Source organism: Barbatula barbatula, assembly GCF_947034865.1.
Source record: "Barbatula barbatula genome assembly, chromosome: 21".
Lineage (NCBI taxonomy): Eukaryota > Metazoa > Chordata > Actinopteri > Cypriniformes > Nemacheilidae > Barbatula > Barbatula barbatula.
Genome location: NC_136784.1, coordinates 9,750,855 through 9,771,549, shown reverse-complemented (window position 1 = coordinate 9,771,549; position 20,695 = coordinate 9,750,855). Strand labels below are relative to the sequence as shown.

The following is a 20,695-nucleotide window of genomic DNA, read 5'->3' as shown; positions in this document are numbered from 1 at the left end:
GCCGTGAGGAAAAAAAACTAAACGTGCCTTACATCAGTTTAGAAATTTATTTTCATATAAAAAGACACTCTGAAAACAGTAGAGGACTAATTTTTACAATCTTATGTATAAAAACTTGAATGGTGCGAGGAGGATTCTCTGATAGCCATCTTCTTTAGCCAATGGGGTTGTGTGTGCTGGCAGGGGGAGGATCAAAACATGACAAGTTGTGAAGAAAACGTCCCATAGATCAGAAAGTCCCGAGGAACGCATTCAATTTTCAACAGGTCCACCTGTTTGTCATATATTTTTTAAAAGTGACCGCAATCCTCCTCACAAAGCACATATTCAAAATACATATCTCAAATTGTATGTGACTGTAAGGCCATACTGATTTTAAAGAGCAATACAGAAATCCGTTGAAAACATTTTGTAAAATGTGGGGTGTAATGCTCCAGCTTCTGTCAGTAGGGCTCTGTAAATGTATACAGAGGTGAATGACAAATCTATAAACTGCATCAGACAAAACGCTACAAAAATAAAACAGGCACTGTAAATGTAGCAGGGTTCGCGCACAACTGCGTGGTTGCAGTCTGCAACTTCTCATAGAATTGAAACAGATGACTTACCTGTTGGGTTTTTAATACTGAAATCAAGTCAAACTTACAATATTTCATAACATTCATAGTCTTAAAACTCAAATGTTTCAATGCTTGACAGGAATGTTCGGTCCCGACCCATGGTTAAGAAAAGAGAAGCAAAACTAGTTTTAATTGCCACATTGGTTTAAAGACATTTCATGGGAAGCGAGAAGCTGGTGTACCCCATTAGTGCGAATTACTTCTAAAGGCTGAAATGGCATGCTCTTGTCCTGCCATCTGTGTCTATATGATGTGCTGACTTCAGGGATCTTTGAGCAGATAAAATTGCGCCAAGTAAGAAAATGTCAGAACAAATCGTTATTCCCCCAAGATAATTACCACACCTCTCTCTCTCTCCTTCAGTCTACTTCGCTTTCCCGCTCTAACTCTCCATGTGCTGTTACATCAACCAACACAACTAATGAACTGGTTTTAAAGAGGAACGGGTTGGCAAAGATGACCTCTGCAGTCTGCTTAACATTAAGCCAACTGTCAAACTCTGCAGTCGTAGTGCAGAAGTAAATCAGAATCAATTCGAGCTGACTGGGGTTACACATTGAAAATAAACACTTGAGCTCTGTTGCAAAACCCAGCGAGCTGTCTACATAGACAGCTGTCTTTTAAGTCAGATGGGGATTATTGGGAACACTCTAGATAGGCTGCAAGCCATACAATTATTGATAATGCTGAAATAATCTAATAAGCAAGACAGAGCACTTTTTTGTATTGAATGGCTTTCTAGCATTTTTTTTCATTGTTGGATTGCAATTCGTCGCTAAGAATACATGCAATACTGCTTCAAAGTCCTTGCAAAGCGAAAGTCATGATTGACTTTACTTCATTATAGTCACTTGAATTTAAATGATATTAAACTGACTTGAAAATCTAGTTGCATTTCATATAACTTGTCAAATGAAGTTAAAAGTAGTTAAAATAATTTAAAAAGTTAGAGTCGTGGAAAAACTTGTCGACATATGACAGTTGAAGAGGAGGGGTACATTGATATTCTGTCATCAAACTGATGTCATCAGAGAAAGAGAGTCACTCTGGAGCGAAAGTACAGATTTCAATAAAAAATTATGAGAGCACGTGAATAAAAGAAGATCCACACAGATAAATAATCTATAATAAACACCGTAATATTCTATAAAAAAAGTCATGGTGACTTTAGGGTGTTCACCAACAGAATGACTCATATAATCCGAATAAAATTCAAGAGAATAGTGAAGTCGTGATGCCTTTTTAAAGAGATTTCCTGATGAGCGATAAAACATTGACAGCCAATCAAAATCTATTTGACTTTCAGAGGGCTCACGCACTTAAAATGTGAAACTGTAACATTTAACAGTAGAATAAGCACAACATACTTACGGTACTATAGTTATCTTTATAGTTAACATTCTTGGTATAAACAGGTGTGAATGTGGGAAAAACAAGGTATATTAAAAGGCAGCATAATTAAGTTGTCAGCCTTTTAGAACAGCCTCCATGGAGCGAGCTTATAATGTCTTAAAACGCTGCTTCCGTAGGCAGCTCATTAGGTTTTGGAACAGAGCACGGTATTCAAATGAAAACAACACAAACCGCTTATTTCTGCATGAGCGCAACACAACACAAAAATGGAGAGAGAGCTTAAACATGGAAACCTAGCACCATCTCTCGCAGCGGAGCTTTGTCTTTGGATGATCAAAATGAAAAAGCAATGGTTGCCACCAACACTTCTTTAAATTTAGTTCTCAGACATAAGGTGTGTCGGTGTCCTACTGGGTAAAGCATTTCTGGAACACTGAAGCTGCTGGAAAACAGTGGGAAATAACCAGGGAAAAGGATTGTGATTTCTCTTGTTGTTTTGTGGAGGACTGAATGCTTACAGCAAGGGATGAAAACTGTGTTTCTAGTGTGCATGAACGGCGGTTGCAAATTTGATGTTAAATAGCACATAGGGAACAAAATGTTCCTAAATTAAACGTAGTCACAGCAGTATGAAAATAGGAAGGACTAAATCCAGTGCACCCAAAAAAACATGATACCTGCAGTTTAAGTAATTGGTTTTTTATCCAAAATTTCTTTTTTTTTTAGAAAACAAACCAAGATCAGACAAAGACTCAAAATTAAAATATAGAAAAACGTAACTAAAATCTAAAAGAAGGAGGTTGTGAGTACAGTACGCCTGATGCAGGGATGAAAAGCAGAGGATGGCACATATTAATGAACGCTTTCAAGACTTCCTCTCTCCCCCCGAAAAATAAAGAAAACGGAACCAGAATCATCCAAGGAACGAAAAGAGGAAAAACCCTAAGGGGTTCAACAGTGTGCGAAACATCAGTACCGTTTTTTGTTCCTCTATAAAAAGAAGGGTGCAGAAATATTACTCTTTTTTTTTTTTAAGTCCCAAATCATCAAACAGGTGAAAGAGAATCTTTTCTGGAATAAAATCAAGACATTTCAGAAACAGTTTGTTAAAAATGTTTTACCATACACTCCCAGCCCCACGCGTTCATTTAATGTCTCTGTGTGAAAATATAGAATAGAGCTTCTTCTATGATCTGTCCTCACACCTGTAAACAAGTACAGATTCCTTAAGAATACGTCCTGCTGAAGATCACCGACAGTGTATGTAAGAGAGTTTCGTTTTCACTCAGTTTGTGGACGGAGTTCGTTCACACTTCAGTCTGGAAGTCTCCTTCGGATGTGTCGCGTGTGATGGCGGAGGATGTGTCCCATGTTTTTCTGAGTAACTCCATCCTGTCCTTGTGTTCACTGCTGCCACATGACTGCTCGGGGATCATGGTCTTAAAGCTGTCCCAAGATCGCTGGTCGTCTATGGTGGATTTGTCCTGAACAGACACATTCACAAAACAGGAAAAAATGGATTAAAACACGATCAGAAATCTTGTTTTATATAATCGGATTTTAATAATGTGTGCTTGTCAAAATCACACGTTATCTTGCCAGGAATACTACTAATGGAAAGTGAACAGAAACTCTGATGTGTCTGAAAGCATGTTACAGCACCAACAAAGTCTAAATGGCAGTATAGTGTTGCTAAATTACGACCAGTCTAAACAACATATGGTGCCTCTCACTCATTGGCATTAGTGGATTTCTGTGTTGGATTTTATGCCCGGCTATTCCTGCTGTTCATTACTTTATATGGTGAAAATGCATAGCACCCACATTCCATAAAGTAATGATGTATAGCCTACAGCTACACGGCCTCTTAATGTTAGGAAAATTGCATTATACAGTAGAGGCTTGTGCAATATGAGGTTGGGATTGTAGAAATATATAATAAGAGAGTCACTGCATTTAAAAGGATGGCAAGTCTCCTCCTGAATCTATTCCCACCTGCCTGAAAATGAGATGTATGAAGCTTCATATTTCAGAAAGTTTGAGGCGATCAATTACACGGCTGCCGCCGGCTGCCCCTCACCTCAAACGCCTGCTAACTGCACGTGTGACAGATTGAAATAGACCACATAAATGACTTTTTGAGGTGTGACTGACAGTAAGTTTCCCTGCTACCCTCTTGTTGTTTGTAAGTTGTGGTGGGGGGGGGTTGCTTTTTAATATGGGATCAAATTTAACAGAATTTGATAAGCTCCAGTAAGCACATAAGAGTTATTAAACTAGTCCACGCGTTCATATTCAATAAAAGTCCTGGCTGTGGTCACCATTTACTTACATTGTGTGCAAAAGAGCCAGTTGATAATACTGCAAGTGGGTGGGTTTGCCTGTTACCATACAGTATAGATCGAAAACACAAACATGTACATACAGTATACAGACTCACGCTCATATACACTCAATGAATTTACATGTACAACACTTGACCCGCAAAACACTTTTGCACAATTTCAGTTCACTTTTGTCTTTTTGTCATTCACAGCCTCAATAAGTCTGATTTGGGTTTAACAGCTTGTAGGTTCACATGAGTAAGTTCCCATCCACAAGGGGGCGATAGCAGCCTGATCATAATTCGCCCCATGTAACAAGCTGACAGTTGGCAAAACTGATCCAAAAAGCATAATCTGGCAACCAATTTGCATACTAAACGCTGAAGGAGAATTTTGTCGAGCAAAAGTGTCGACAAGATTCCTAAGAGAATGCTAACGCAATTTCCCTTTTCCCTGCACCTCGCTTCCTCTCCGTTTCCAACAAGCCCCCTTCCCTTCCTCACGCTTTTCCATCTCTCCTTGTCAGGCCTTTTCTACTTACACTCGAAGAATTCTTTTCACCTCCGGCAGACGGAATGCTCCATCGCTTTTCCCTCTGTTGCAATGAAAATGAGGGTGAAGGAAAGAAACACACAGAGACAGAAAGGGAGAGGCAGAGAGCGAGAGAGGCAGAAAAAGAGAAGAGGTGGAACACAGTCACTGACACGTTTGGGGGAAAAGTGACGTTTGTTTGAATTTTTGTTACCTTGATGGAGGAGTGTGCCGATTCAACCTCGAAGGCTTGTGCACACTCCTTTCCTCCATCTTTCTTTTACACAAAGAAAGTGACAAGCTAAATCTCTGCAGCACTATGACAGGAGAGGTGACTGCTCGCTTTAGCATGTAAGAGCCACATTGGACATGTCTGTAGTGAAACACTACAGCGGAGGAAGAAGGTTTAGTGCGGTTCGCTACAATCACAGGGAAGGAGAAGACGTATTCTGTATTGCTTTGAAAGCAACATCGAAATGGAGACGTAAGCTCTGTTCCTATACCTTCAGGAGTTGGCTTGCTGTCAACTGCCTACATAGACAGCTGCCTTATAAAGGAGCATCCACACTATACTGTCTGCAACTTTTTTAGCCACATAAATTAAAGAACAGTTCACCCGAAAATGAAACTTATTTATCACCCCCTTATCACAAAACCTTACTTTGTTCTGATGAACCCAGAGAAAGATATTTGTAAGAATGTTAGTAATTTTCAGTTTACATTTCTTCAAAAATATCTATGATTTAATAAAACACAAGATTTTTTCTTGTGAATAAAAATACACAAGATTTGTTCTAAGATGCTAGTGGATGATGTCCCAGAACTGAAAATAGCTAACATTGTTCCAGATACATTCCTTTGTGTTCAACAGAACAAAGAACTTTATACAGTTTTGGAACAACTTGAAGGTGAGTAAATGAAGACAGAATTTTCATTTTTCAATGAACTATCCCTTTAAGAATCGAGCCCATGGGAGAATCAACCTTCATTTTGCGAAGTTAAACACACAATACCCTATGAAAATTAACTGTTTTTATCACTTAAGAAATGTTACCAAATACAAATAAAAAACTATGTTTAATATAGCCAAACCCTGCTAACCACAAATTAAACATGGTTTTGTTTCAGCAACCGTAGTTTAATAAAATTGCGCCTAGATAAATGATGAATCAAAATGCCAAAAACAAGGTACCCAGACTTTTTATTATTATCACCATCAGTTATTTCCACTGAGCTCTTGCAAAGCATTCTGGGATTTCTTACTCTGCAAAGGACACATGCAATGTTGCCTTAGAATTTAGTCTTAAAAGGCAGCGTAGTGTTACTACATTGCCTTATGTGGGCAGCTCACTGGGTTTTGGAACAGATCTAGTCTGCACAAATCCACAAATCTCATGTACTGCATTTTACCACCAAATTTCCTTTAGCTTTTCATTAGGCCCTCCCCTTCCTCTCTTTCTGTTCTGAAAGTGGTTATGGGTAAGAATGACAATCAAGAACTTGCATGGCCTTTGTGTCTGCAGTACCCTGAAATGCTCTGATGAGCTATATGAAAATAAATGTAGTGTTATTCAAATGGCTTGTTCCATTTTCCTGCTCCTGCTTTTTTTCTTACCACTAATGTCTGTTTATAACAGAAAGACTCCGTGTCTCTTCTACACAAACTACTATTAATTCTTAGACGGGTTCAAAAATTGAAACAGAAAATTGTAATTGGGCTTGTGCAGAAAGCAAAACACGTACAGCGGTAGTGGGACCACACTTATATTCAGAGTCTACCACAAAAATGAGAAGCATCCAAAGCACAGATCAGAGTGAAATTTGGCTATTGCACAATGAAAGAAGAGATATATATAGGAGCAGTGTCTTATGCAGCACTACAGAGGGGGAGACTGAGATTAGGCACTGTGGGAGTCCTGTACTGCAATAGAAATGTATATGGAGACTAAGAAGGGAAGGAAAGAAGGATGCACTTGCTCTGTTCCAAAGGGCCACCGAGGCAGCTGATACAAAGACTGGTTCAAAACATAAACAACTTGCTGCCTGCTAAGATACCTCACTTTATTATTCACACATTCAGTGGTAGCACTACATATATCCTTTGTGGTAAAGCCAATCCCACAATGCAATTGTCACTCGTGAGGCTCCTTTAGAAGGCAGCTGCCAACACATTTAGAAGGAAACAAGGGAGCTCTGGTTTTGGAACAGAGATGTTGTCTAGGTGCACCATGACTCACACACGCTGCTTTCTGAATGAGTTTTTTACCTTTGCATTGTTTGCCGCCCTTGGGTTTGATGACTGTCTGGTTACAGTCAAACTATGACAGAAAACGTGTAGTTTCAAACCAAGAAAAGACAAAGACTGACAGCAGTGCATTATGCAAAATAAAGCAACAACAATGCATAAAACAAACAGACGAAAATACAGAACAAAAAGACAAAAGGCGAGTCTTAATATAGTGGATGGAGTAAAACAACACGGGTACGCAACACAAAACGAGCAGGGAAGAATGACAGGGCCTTTGTCAGAGATGAGTGTCTTCATACAAAGTAGCAATGTTTTCCTACCTTCTTACAGTCCCATCAGGAATGCTCAAGTACTTCTATACTTTTAGACTCTTGTTATACTACAGTAAATATCTTTAAGCAATATCATAGAGTAGGATAGTTCACCCAAGATTGAAACTTCTGTTATTGTTTACTCACTCTCGTGTCTTTTCAAATGTGGATGACTTTTATTTTGAAGGATTAAACACCATTGGCACCGATTGACTTCCATTGAATGGACACAAACCAATGAGACATTTCTCAAAATATCTTCTTTTGTGCTCTACAGAGGAAAGAGTCACAAACAGATTTGAATGATGTGAGGGTGAATAAATGTTGACAGAATGTTTTTGGGGGGTGAACTAGAAGGCTAGTTCTAAAGGCTTTTAATGTTCCACCCACAAACTAAACCAATCAGATGACTTTCTTTATCAAAAAGAGTCGAGATTGAGTTTGACAGTTCGCAGAACAATTTTGAGTAAACAAAAAAAGAACTCATGGCAAATTTCTTCATAAATGAAACCCAAACAGATTTTTTACAAAGTTCGACTTATTTTCAATCTAGTAGAATTAAAATATTAAAACAGTTTTTATGACTTATTATGAAAGCAAAGCAAACACAAGTACCCCCCAGTTTTCGCTTAGGCTAGGAATCACTGCATATAGTTTTAGCAGATACCAGTGAGCTTTGTGGTTACCAAAAATCACAAATTTCCAGAATTACTGTACTTCGATTACCTTACTAAGATAATCACAATATAAAGTATGTTGATATATACAGACATATACAGTCACCTTTACTCCCTATATGTGCTCTAAGATCTATTCCCTGCATTCACAGTTATACATTATGTATGAAGTAGGCTAAAAGCCTTATCTGGTGCCATGACAACTGGAATCCTCCAGTGAATTATGTCAGTTTGGCTAATAATCTGTTAGTTATTCTCTTCAATCCAACATAACAAAAAATACACTACAAGCTCAAAACAGCACAGAAACCATCAAAAACAATTAATATCACCGTTCAATTTCATGATTCAAGTCTGATCTGAGCGGCAGTACAGCAGGAACCAAACCATACATGGAAAAATCTGCCGATGTGACATATCTCACTAATTACGTCTTAATTGGCACAGATTGTAAATTAGCATTTGCTTTGTCTGTCTGTGTGGGTACGAGAGTCCCATCCCAGTTAAGCCATTTCATTAAGCTGTCTAACCACACATCTGCCTCCAGTTTGGTCAACATAATGCAGAGTACGGAAATATAATTTTGAGGCTAATTTGCGTGGACAAAGAGGCAAATACATTTTGAATCCTAAAAGGGCATAACATCATTTCAGATGTGCTAATGAAACTAATTAGATTGGGAATTAATGACTAAAAGCTGTAGAGGTCTCCTGATGGATCTCCAGCGAATTTGGAAACTATAATGAGGGTGTGTGAACTTCAAAGCTGGCCTTAAATTACCAATAACAACCCATTTGCAAGAAAAAAGTCTCAATGAGGCAAACTCACGATGCCAAGAATAGAAAAACATGCACTTGTTCTGATAATCATCATACTCAATAGTTAACTGTGCGAATGTGTGAGCTTAACCTCCAGGGCATGACAATTACAAAATTAGACTCATGAAACCACTTCACTACTGATACTATACATAACCACAACTTTAGTGCTTACGAGCTCAACCTTTAAATTAACCATTTAAAGTAAAAATAAAGGTGGGCTCGATTCGCAGAAATCGAGAAATATATTTGGAAGAATGCTTATAACCAGACAGATTTAGCTACCCATTGACCACCATAGCGGGAAAGAAATACAATGGTCAAAGTGCCCCAGTACTATTTGCTGTCCTACATTCCACAAAAGATGTTTTGAAAAATGTTGGTAACCAAACAACATTGCCCCCATTGACTTGCATGATATGGACACAAAACCAATGAGACATATCTCAAAATATCTTCATTGGTGTCCCACAGAAGAAAGAGTCGCATACAAGTTTTGAACGGCATGAGGGCAAACAACTGCAAACACAATTTGGACAAACTATTGCTCAAAGAGCAGAATTTTCCAGCGAATCCATATTTGCAAAGCCTTATTCTCAACCCTCTGCTTTCGAGTTCCCTGCTGTGTTCATTTGTAGGATCTCCATTAGCATGAATAGATTGGACACTGTGTACCAGTCCTTCATCCATTTGGAATCATATGGGGTGTCTCCGCTAAAGCTATCAGCTCATCCAGCATCTTCACTTAGAGGTTAACTGCCTTTCAAAGTGCATCAAGCTCCATTCTCAGAAACACGAGCAATTTAAGGGACTGCGAGTGACTAAGGCAGCTCCCATGCCCCCGTAGCAAGACATGGAGATGAAGTGAACCCGCTGTACGAACGATAGATTGAAGTGAGAGTATGTAGGAAAGAAAGATGATTAGAAGGAATGGATGGTGTCTGAAAGTGGCCATTTTGGATGTGTTAGAGTCCCCACTAAGCTCACTGTTCTCACCAGCTGTTATAATGATCCGGCGGACTAAAATAAATATCTTGAATAGGACCGGGAAAAGGACCTTAGATTTTTTTGTATTGTGCACTCATCTCTTTACCGGCCCATACACACGGTGGAACTCCATGTTTCTGAAAACTGGCCAAATATAATATTACCATCATACATTTTTCTGTCTTACTGTAAGAAAACAGTGCTTACTTACCGTAACAACACACGCACTGGTCACATTGTATAATTCAATCACAATTAAATTGGGTTTATAGTACATTTACTGATACTCTCATGTTTATTAGAATTTATATTTATGGTTTGGTTTATGATATTAAGGGTTAAAAGCACTTCTAAAGGTTATAATTCACCGACAAAAACACAAGTACTCCACAAGGCAGGTTGGAATGTTCCATGTTGGGTCCACATGGAAAAGCACACAACATTTAGTACTCTAAATGTTTAAACTTTATGAGGATTTTACTCTGCACCAATGAGAAGCTCTGTAAATCAGGGCCCTATCACACAAACTGGGATTCTGGGGTCTGCTGGCATGCTTACGTTGGCTCTCTTTGTAAACGAAGCTCATTCTCCGTGTTAAATTGGGCTCGGATTGTCGTGGTGGAGGTGGAGGAGGAACCTGTGGAGGTTGCCGGATTGTTAGAGCGGTTTAGATGGCATGTTCGGTTTGAGGTAGATGTGATTTAAGAGGTAGAGGGATCTTCATCTGTCATGTAGGACTGTGAAGTTATACTTATTATTTATGTTTTAATCTTCATATTTTCAGAAATGCAAAATATTGCATCTTTAGGAATAAATCATTTCTACAAAGTAAAACATTTCCAGTCAGCAACTGTTGACCTGTGCAAGAGAGCCGAATGATGTAATGTCACATGACACTTCACTGCATAATTTCATTTTTATGTCAAGTTCTCACAAACACAATTATCGCTGTAATGATAGTGGTGTCAACATAATCAAAGACCTACGGAACTAAATAAAAAAAATTGTATGCTGCAAATGCTCTCCCATTGCGAATCAAAGGCGAACACTAAAAGCATTGTGACTCATCAACTCTGCCACTGTATATGGTGTCAAAACATTTGAAATGTGGTTAGAAAGAGTTTGATCTTCTGCAATGTGACACATGTGCGCAATTCAAGCGTTCCACAAAAAGAAGGCCTGCATTGGACCATAACAGAATCCAAATTAAAAGTAAGCACTCATGTGTAACTTGCAAGTAGGTTATATTCCATAGGATGCATGGTTTGTTTTTTAATGTTAATGACAAAACCCTCTGGAAACTGTAAGAATGTTTGCAATTCTGCTAATAGAACATTGAAGATTTAGCAGTCTAGCGAACATAAATGTGAACACTCAGCTCTTTCGACTGAAAGCAGATGTGCTGCAGCGGAAATATGTACAGTACGTAGAAGTTGAATGGCAGGGGATGCAGTATGAACCAACTATATTAATGATGTTATAATTAGCTTAAACAAATTTAAGGCGCACCGTAAAACAGCTGAAGAGCATGTCCAGTCGATGGAGTCTCTTACAGACCCCACCAAAGGATTTGTCAGTTAGGAAACTCAGAAATACAAGTTCAAGCCATTCTTTTAGATTATATTTACCGACATATTTAAACTATATTTATTATCAAAAAGTATAAAAAATGTTGTCCTGTAATTTTAAAGGGATAGCTCAACCAAAAATGAAAATGTTGTCATCATTTACTCACTATCTTGTCATTTCAAACCTACAGCCTCTCTTCGCAAAACACAAAACAATATATATTTCGAAGAATGTTGTCATCCGAACAGCACCAGCACCCATTGACTTTCATTGATTTTGTGTCTGTACAAAGAAGTAAATGGATACCGCTGTTGTTCGGTTACAAACTTTCTTCCAAATATCTTCTTCTGTGGTTTGCAGATGAAAGAAAGTAATTGAAATAACAGGAGGGCGAGTAAGTGATGACAGAAGTTCATTTGTTGGTTTGTCTAAACGAATACAGAATGTTACGTGCGGTTTTACGCACTATTTACACGTGGTATGGAGCATGTGTGCATTTCTTTTGTACCAACTAAAATTTTGAAAATACGAACATTTTCATGAATACGAAAATGTACAGCAAAACGACTGTTTCATGAATGAGGCCCATTAATAGTATATCCGACAAAAAAAAGTAGTTTACTCCAATTATTTGGATATTAGTAGAATTATTTAATAATCCAAGTTGAAGACCAAGAATGTACTGCTCTAGTCACTTTAAAATCTTTGAATTACTTTGAAAATGGTGACATTAGTGTTGAGCACAGCTATATTACAGTTGTAGCAGGGTTTTGTGATGCATTAAGGGGGGTGGGAATCAGTATACCATTCACGTGAGGGTCGCAGGGTTGAATCTTACCTTAAAGGAGGACATGGCAGAGTCCCTGTTATACCTGTCTATGGTGTGGAACTTGGTGGAGTGGTTGAGTTCATGGTACAGCTCTGAGTGTCTTTTGCGAGTGTGCATCACTTTCTGTAGGGAAGGGGAGAACAAATAAACAAATAAAAAAACAAAAGCAAAAATAAGAAAGGGCAGGCCACGGAAGAGTGGGGAGAAACTGGATGGACGATGTGCATGGATTCTGATGGCTAATAAAGCTGATGTTTATTAAACGATGTTAATGCTCTCTGGTCAGTGTCATTCCTCCCTTCAAACAGATTTTCACAGATTAAATTGGAGCTGGCTGGACTGTCCTACAGACGCAGGTGGGCTTCATGCAGAGAGGACATGGAGTTTCTCTAACCCAAAATATCAGCTCTGACAAAGCGATATTTCCGCAAACTACGGTTTCCTTTTCTTTAAAAAATGTATATAACACTTTTACTGTGTCTCGTGGCTTCCAAAGTTAACACGTTAACTTGAGATTCATTATAAATGTTAATGGCAATAAATTGCAAGCGTTTTTTTTAATTCCAACTGTTCCTTCCGTTCTTTAACTTCTAAAGACGGGTCTGTAGCTATTAGAGTCTTAATTGCTAATGTATATATAAAGAAAATCATTTTAACAAAAGGTATGTGGTCTGTATGACGGTATTGAATTGAAGAAACAGCATAACAATGAGCACAACAAATTGTATTTGTAACACTGTACGACTGTCAATCAAAAACTGATGGTATAGTTAGAAAGCTGATTATGACTGCTTAATCTAGACATTCTTTTGTAGGTCCTCAAGATTTACGATCTAAAGGTTCCCAAACATAAAGGGATAGTTCTTCCAAAGATTCTGTCATGAATTACCAAATACATTTATTTATCCAAACCTGTATACATTCATTTTTCTTTCTTTGTTAACTACTGACATTTCTGGGGAACCATTGACTGGTGCCCCAATGGTGGCCCAATGGTGCCCCAGAAATGGCGTTTGCTAACATTCTTCCAAATATCGTTCTTTGTGTTCAATAGAACAAATACATTTATACAGGTTTGGTACAACTTGAGGTTGAATTATTCATGACATCATTTTCATTTCGGGGTGAACTATGCCTCTATAACAAGTTTGGGCAGAGCAGCTAACCATCTTAGATTGGTTTATGCTGTTTGTTTCCTTATGGCAATGAAACATCTGTTACATTTACCTAATTTCCCTATAGGAGAGATTTTATTTATTGAGAGGGGAAGGAGATGTCATGCAGGGTTGACTCAGATGAAAAAGCTCTTGAAATGCGTTAGTAACAAAACATACCTCTGTTTTAGAAGAAGCCTCCATACTGGAGAGCAAATATCCAGTCATAAAGTTACAGGCTTTCAAATTTAATTGAAGTATAGTCTGTTTAAAAGCACGCAAGTGCCTTCGGGAAATATTTAATTAGGAGTCTTTAGACTGGAGATTTGCCAGATCCTGGCAGTCGATCATTCCACGGAGGTGCCCTTGAGGCAGCCAATCACGTGCACTCGCCACGCATCTCATTACGCTGTCTGTATCTTTCACACACAGTACTGCCACTCACTCCACATTCAAAGAGCTCTACACTGTGTCAGTATTTCTACAGCCTTGATCCATTTCTATTTAGCTCATTATCCTGCTAGTACATGGTATTATTTAACCATTACATGACATCCAGGGCTCAACAATAAGCATAATCTGTTGGCACAGGGCCAGTGTGAGTGTTTCGGTCAATGCTGCAAAGGCAATACACTCTTTGTGTACATTATTTATGCTCAACAAAACAAAAAACAAAAAACTGCACGGATTAAAATATGAAATAAACTTAACTTTATAATACAACAATTTCTATTTAATTTGAATTCATATTTATATATATTATTTCATTGTAAATTAATTATATTAAATAAACAATTTGTTGAATGGGTCCTGTAGTTTTGGCACTTAGTACTGCAGTCAAAATTCTAAATATTGCTGAGACGAGTTGGGCCAAGTAAAGCTTCTTCTCGATTTCTTATTCTTGTTATCAGTAATAAAACAGACACTATTTTGTTTGGGTAGCCTATGTGTAATGAGTTAAGTTCGTGCCACAAAATCGTGCATGCGTGGGGAAAACGTTTGTTTATTATTGTTGCTTTGAAACCGTCCAACCTTCCCATTTTAAATACCAAATAGTGTATTAACCTCACAGCTTGGAATTTGACAATAAGCTGCAGTGCAGGATGATGTCATAAAAATCTTTTGTCTGTATTGATGAAAGTTATGTACGGTAAGATTTGCTTATATCTTAAGACTAACATATTCATAATTGAAGCAAACAATTAACAATTTTGATTTAATGGGGAATTTAAAGGATAAGACATAAAAGGTAAAATTTGGCTTTGTTAAATTTATGGGGATGACTAGCGATAGTTACGATTAAACAAATCACCACTTGATATTTTATAAAAGAAATTGTGATATTTGTATATTTTTCCAGAACAGCCATGTACATTTCAGCTTTTCTTGTTTTATAAAAGAAATTGCATAACATATTTTTGTAACGTACATAAATGCATAAATACATACAAAATATATAAATATATATATAAATATTTTTTGTGTTGATGCCGATAAAAACGTTAAATCTACAAACTACTGGCCGGGCCAACAGTTAAACACTTTGGCTATTGTTAAGTCATGGAAACAGTGCCCAGAAATCCTACAGAATCAAGGCGTGTGCAACACTGAGCAGTTTGCAATGAGTAGGACTGTTGCTAATACACTAAATGCGTGATGGGGAAACAAGCACTACAGCCCCAAACATCATTGGTTCCTGTCTGAGTCCACTGACAAACTCCAGCTTATATTGGACAGAAGCACAGACACCAGGCAGATGGGGTTGGGTCTTACCTCAAAGTCCAGCTCAGAGTACCGAACCCTTTTCCTCTGGGGGAAGGGGGAGGGGGGAGAGAAGACACCATCAATCAACAGCACATCCTCGAGCACCTGAGTAAACAACGGTTTTGGTGCTCATGACGCAGTGGTCTTATGCAGGTGCAGTGAGCATATAAACTATGTAACTCCAGTTCTCCAACGGCTGCCTCAAACTCAATTTTACCATTTACTTTAGGGATTAAGTGGCAAACATCTGTTAACTTTCTTTTCCTTTAACACTGCATATGATATGGATATTAGATTAATAAGATTGAAATAAAGAAACAAAACTTGTGCAGTGTTTCTGCAAACTGGCAAAATATTTGATAAATGTCTCATCTTCAGTCAACATTTGAAATCTCTGGTAAACACAATGAAAATCATTTGATCATCACCTCACATCTGCATGGTGAAGATGTAAGCGAAGGTTTTTTAGTTTACTAAAACAAACTACTGTAAAACTAATGGGACATTTCTGTTAATTAAAATCAAATCAAATAAATTTGAATAACTTGCATGAAATGAGCATTAGAAATGTTGCCTCAGTAAAATAATGAAATAAGTTTAGGTTGAGTGACTAAAATGATTAACAACAACAACTAAAACTGAAATAAAAATTAATTAAACCTATAGACCACTTTGCAAATGTAACAACTGGTCCAGAAACACTTTCGGTTTCAGGTTTTATATACAGTATTTAGAGTTTATATTTTTCAATCCCTTCAATGAGAAATTCGATTAACATTTTAAATCAGTTATAAATATTATGTTGGTTGAATTGTGTTCATACGTTTAATTGTAGTGTTAACGGCATAGTTCTACCAAAAATGAAAATTCTGTCATCACTTTCAGGTTGTTCCAAACCTGTATACATTTCTTTGTTCTGCTTAAAACAAAGGGAGATATTAGGAAGAATGTTAGAAATCAAAAAGATCCCCCCTATTTACTACCACAGTCAATGGGGATGACATCTGTTTGGTTACTGACATTTTTCCAAACATCTTCCTTTGTGTTTAACAGAACAAAGACATTTATACAGGTTTAAATTATTCATCTGAGGGTGAGTAAATGATGACAGAATTTTTATTTTGGGTGAACTATCCCTTTAATGTTTAGTTTAGTAGTGTTAAAAACTGAAACAGGAATTTCATCTGGCCATCATCATTTATTTCATCCGAAATGGTCTATAGTAATATAAATATACAAAAAAACTACTATAAGGACAAAAGCACATTTAAAAGATTTAAAAGAACATGAAAATTTAAAATGGAAGAAAATTCTGAATATTAAAAGTATAAGAAAACAACAGTATAATAACTGCAGTACTTGGAACAATAGACATTATTGTGTAACCTGCCACACGACACAGAAAAACATGAACACACTCTGATTTTATCATGTTTTCCCCATAATTTTATGGATTTTCAACATGTCGCCACTTTGTTCTAGAGAAAGTGACAGATGTTCTTCCTTAGTACTTGATTTGAAGAACCCCGATCTAAATTGCTCACAAGTCGACGCGTTATGTTGCATTTCCCAATAAAATTTCCAGCCAAGTGCAGAATAACTTTTTTTACTCAATAGTCAATACACTGTGGTTTCTGTATTGTGGTTACAGAACGTGTGTTGTGTCGGTGTCCATTGCATTGTATCCTTATGGATTTAAAGACATACTGTTGTGCCCGTATTCACTTCTGAAAGGCTTTCGTAAAAATCGCATGCGGTGTCTGAACATTTTAGGGCAAAACTACTGTATAACACAACACAACACCATCCCATAACCCAGGACAAATTATAATGTACTGCTGTACAAATCAGAATTTGAAATTTTTTATCATTGCCACCTGGTGTTTAAGACTGGGTCACAGTGAACCTTGTTACAAATGCAAGAACTCGGATGTTGATGAAGTTTCTCAGAGAGTCACTGGGTGAGAAAACACCACGGACCTACGTCTGCCAAATCAGTCCCAAATGATCAAAGTTCAAGGTTGCCAAACAATTCAATTCCAAGGAACCCTTCCCTATGAGACCTCGACCTTCGACCAACCAATTTCGAGTCAGTGAGTTCAACATAAAAAAAAAACATTTTAAAGGTCACTTAGCTACTATAACATGATAATGTATACACAAATTGCACGAAAGCCAACCTGCATCTTTAGGTGTACAAACACATACATTTATTTGAAATTATGAGCTCTTATGAACTAATAGGTTTTTTTAATAATGAGAAAATTTTCATTGAAGTGTCCAAAAACATTGGACCGGTAGTGTATTGGAGAGAAGGTCTGAAAAATTAAACCTGGTGACATTATCAAAAAAATAATGTTATTATTTGTTTGAAATAACATAAATGAGATCCATGAGTGTTTATTAAAAGGAAATACACTGCAAATGTAATTGTTTTCTTAAATGTGTAAAAATCTATAAACCAAGATCAATTTAGACAGAAAGAGGCAAAATTGAAAACGCAATAAAACAGGTTTTCAGAGAATATATGAACTCCACTGGAGAACTGCTTTTCTTGATTTAAGCCTCATTAAATATTACTTTTCATGCTTACGCAAATTTGTCTTATGTAACGAAAAATTTGATCTGAAATCAAGTTATCTTATTATCTTACACAAGTTAATTTGCCTTATTTGCCTATATTTAGATACAATATGTTTATATTTATATCCGACCAAAAATGCTCTCTCATTTATCTTTTTGCATAAAAGCATCTTCGAAATGAACAAATGTAATTATATTTTTCTAGAAAGCAGCATAGGGTCAATTTCATAATTCATTTAACATAAACTAAGTCTGACAACTATCTTTCACGCCTTTGCCCCAACAACTGTGTGTGCAGGAGAGAAAGTAAAGGTGTGTGAGTCCACTGAAGAAAGAATACAGACTCTCGCAGGCATCTCCACTGGCTGTGCTTCTCTCTCACCATCTGCTGTCCCTCCTTGTGGGGTTGTAGAGTAATTATAAATGGAAACGCAACTGCACACGCACGCATGCACACTGAAGCATACACTAAATTGTGTAACATCATGTTGACAGGGGACTCTGGGTAAAGATGGCACACATGAATGCGTTGCTATGATGAACTGATGAGAGAATTGCTGGATGATTGTGTGTGTTTGTGTTATGTTTCAAGGACTACAAATGATTCACCAAAATCTGTCCCCGAAAAATGAAAGGAGACATTAGTAATAAGATCATTCAGCCTAAGTATTGCTCTCTTGTTGCAACACTATAATGGTATAATTTGTCTGTTGCTATGTGGGATTGGAGGGTTTGTGTGGGTGTTTTTGCAAGTCTTCATCCATGCTTGTTTTCATGTCTTTATTGTTCTGATCTGTAACATTTTCACACCAGTGTGATTCTTTGCACTGTGTGGTCTTTGGTTTTCTACTTTTCTTATTCCAGGCTAACATGTAAGGGAGAAAATAGCACTATTTTGCTACTGGCTTTTACTTGAAAATTGCGAACCACAGAGAATTTGAATATTTTTTTAAAGAACTGAGATGTAAAATTAGTGGACCCTTTTGGGACAACAAGCTCACACCACAGAAAGTAAAACACATAGCAGAACATCATAGCTAATTTTTTGCTAGTCTTGAACAACTAGCAACCAATTTAAAGGGATAGTTTACGCCAAAATGATTATTTTTTCATCATTCACCGTCCCTCATGTCATTCCAAACCTGTGTGACTTTCTTTCTGCGGAACACGAAAGAAGATATTTTTAATAATGTTGGTAACCAAACAACATTGGCCCCCTTGACTTCCATTGTGTGGACACAAAACCAACGAGACATTTCCTAAAATATCTTCTTTTGTGCTGTGTTCAAATGATGACAGGATTTTTATTTTTGGGTAAACTATGCGTTAACTTTTTACAGTTCCTTTTAATTTTAGCTGGATTATTCAATATGGGTTGCTGTTTCAGTCAGAGCAGAAATACAAAGTCAGGCATAAAACCTGTACCCTGTACTTACTTCCAAAGATCCAGCTGAGATGTTGGTGTTGGTGCTGCCCAGGTTGCGTGGAAGGGTTCTGGTACGCTCCACCGTTCCTGACGTAAGGATCTGTCGGACAGAGGGTCGATTCTGCTTGACTTGCAGGGTATGAGCGTTGGTGTGGGAGTGTGTGTGTCCGGCATGTGCCGGCAGCTGTTTCAGCGTGCCGTAGGAGCGGTTAAGGTTCATGCTGATGTGGTCCACGGTTGCAAAGTCTGCTGGGTATGCCTCGCTCTCGGCTGGATGTAGAGTCATGGGTGAGGGGGGTGGGGGAAAGGGTGGATCTTCTAATGTAATATTCAGGGGCTTGCCCTCATCCTGAGGTGGAGGAGGGGGTTTGAGACTAACTGTCCGACGTGGCAGAACCATGTAGTCCCCTTCCCCACCACCAGCTGAATCTTGGGTGGTAGGAGGGTTCGGTCGGGCCCAACCCAGCCCACTCTCAGTACATAAGTAGATGGGCCCGGATCGCTGGTGTTGACCTTGTTGCTCCAAGTTGACGTCCTTTTTCAGCCGCTGCTCGCTGAGTTCGTTCAGGGGACCCAGCGGAGGCACCTGCACCAAGAGGTTAGGAGGTGGGATGTTGCCTGGCAGGCTGCTGAAGTTGACTCCTTCCTGGTGGGCTGTCAACTTGGGGTCGTCCTCATCATCCAGGGAAATACGGGACAGGGTGCCAGTTATGGTAGCGGGATTACAGGTGTTCACCTCTTTAAAGATGACTGTGGAAGGGAGAAGAGAAAGAAAAGAGAAGAGGAAGAGAGAGCGAGAGAAGACAGAATTGGGAAGAAAGGAAGACAAAGCAGCAAAGGTCGAGTGCACAAGACCACAAAGATGGACAGCATAGCAAAGAGCAAATATGAATAGAAAAACAAATTGCAACAAAGTTGGATGGTGATATGGCACATGAGAGTGTGACACATGAGGAGAATTGAGAATTAAGGACGGTTACGTGCGGGTTCCCAAAGGTATTAAGCCCAGATGTTTTTCAGAGATGAACGATTCAAATTGATTCCCGAGTGTGCAGGGAGAGCGTGATCAGTGGCAGGAATGAGGGGAAGGAGACAAAAGCACATTTATTTGGGTATTGTGTGTGAAAACTGACATTTGCAGAAAACGTTAGAAGTGCAGAAGAGGGTCAAAGGATGCAGAGGGCAAGACAACATTCACAGGCAGTTGTGTTAGTATACCAGGGTCTCGGCATGCAAAAGTTGGATGGTTGTTAAGGCTGAAACCCCACAGGAGGTTGGTGTGGTGTTAAAAAGAGAGATCAGCTGAATTGTGTTGGGTAAGAAGGAAAAGCCATTCGAATCAGCTCCTCTAGGAGAGATGTGTTAAGCTGTAATTTTGTACAATCAAAAATAAATATGTCTCAAGTTAAAACTGTGTCTAACACTAAAATAAAATTTTCTAATGAGTATTTTTTGTCTTGTTTTTCATTAAAAAACATTAAACAATTTAAGCTTATCTTAG

The 20,695-nt window shown here is 38.1% G+C and overlaps 1 protein-coding gene across 1 annotated transcript in view; it reads right to left on the bottom strand.

Moving 5' to 3' along the window:
- Nucleotides 1-2,703: 2,703 nt before the first annotated feature.
- LOC306910494 (adhesion G protein-coupled receptor B2-like) overlaps nt 2,704-20,695 on the bottom strand; it is a gene marked incomplete at its 5' end in the record, with an annotated part of 104,953 nt that continues 86,961 nt past the window's right edge. The window contains 4 exons of the mRNA XM_079485071.1: nt 2,704-3,457; nt 12,277-12,390; nt 15,195-15,290; nt 19,205-19,944. Coding sequence (XP_079341197.1) covers nt 3,281-3,457; nt 12,277-12,390; nt 15,195-15,290; nt 19,205-19,944 — 1,127 coding nt within the window. The 3' untranslated portion in view covers nt 2,704-3,280. The remainder of the gene's footprint in view (nt 3,458-12,276; nt 12,391-15,194; nt 15,291-19,204; nt 19,945-20,695) is intronic.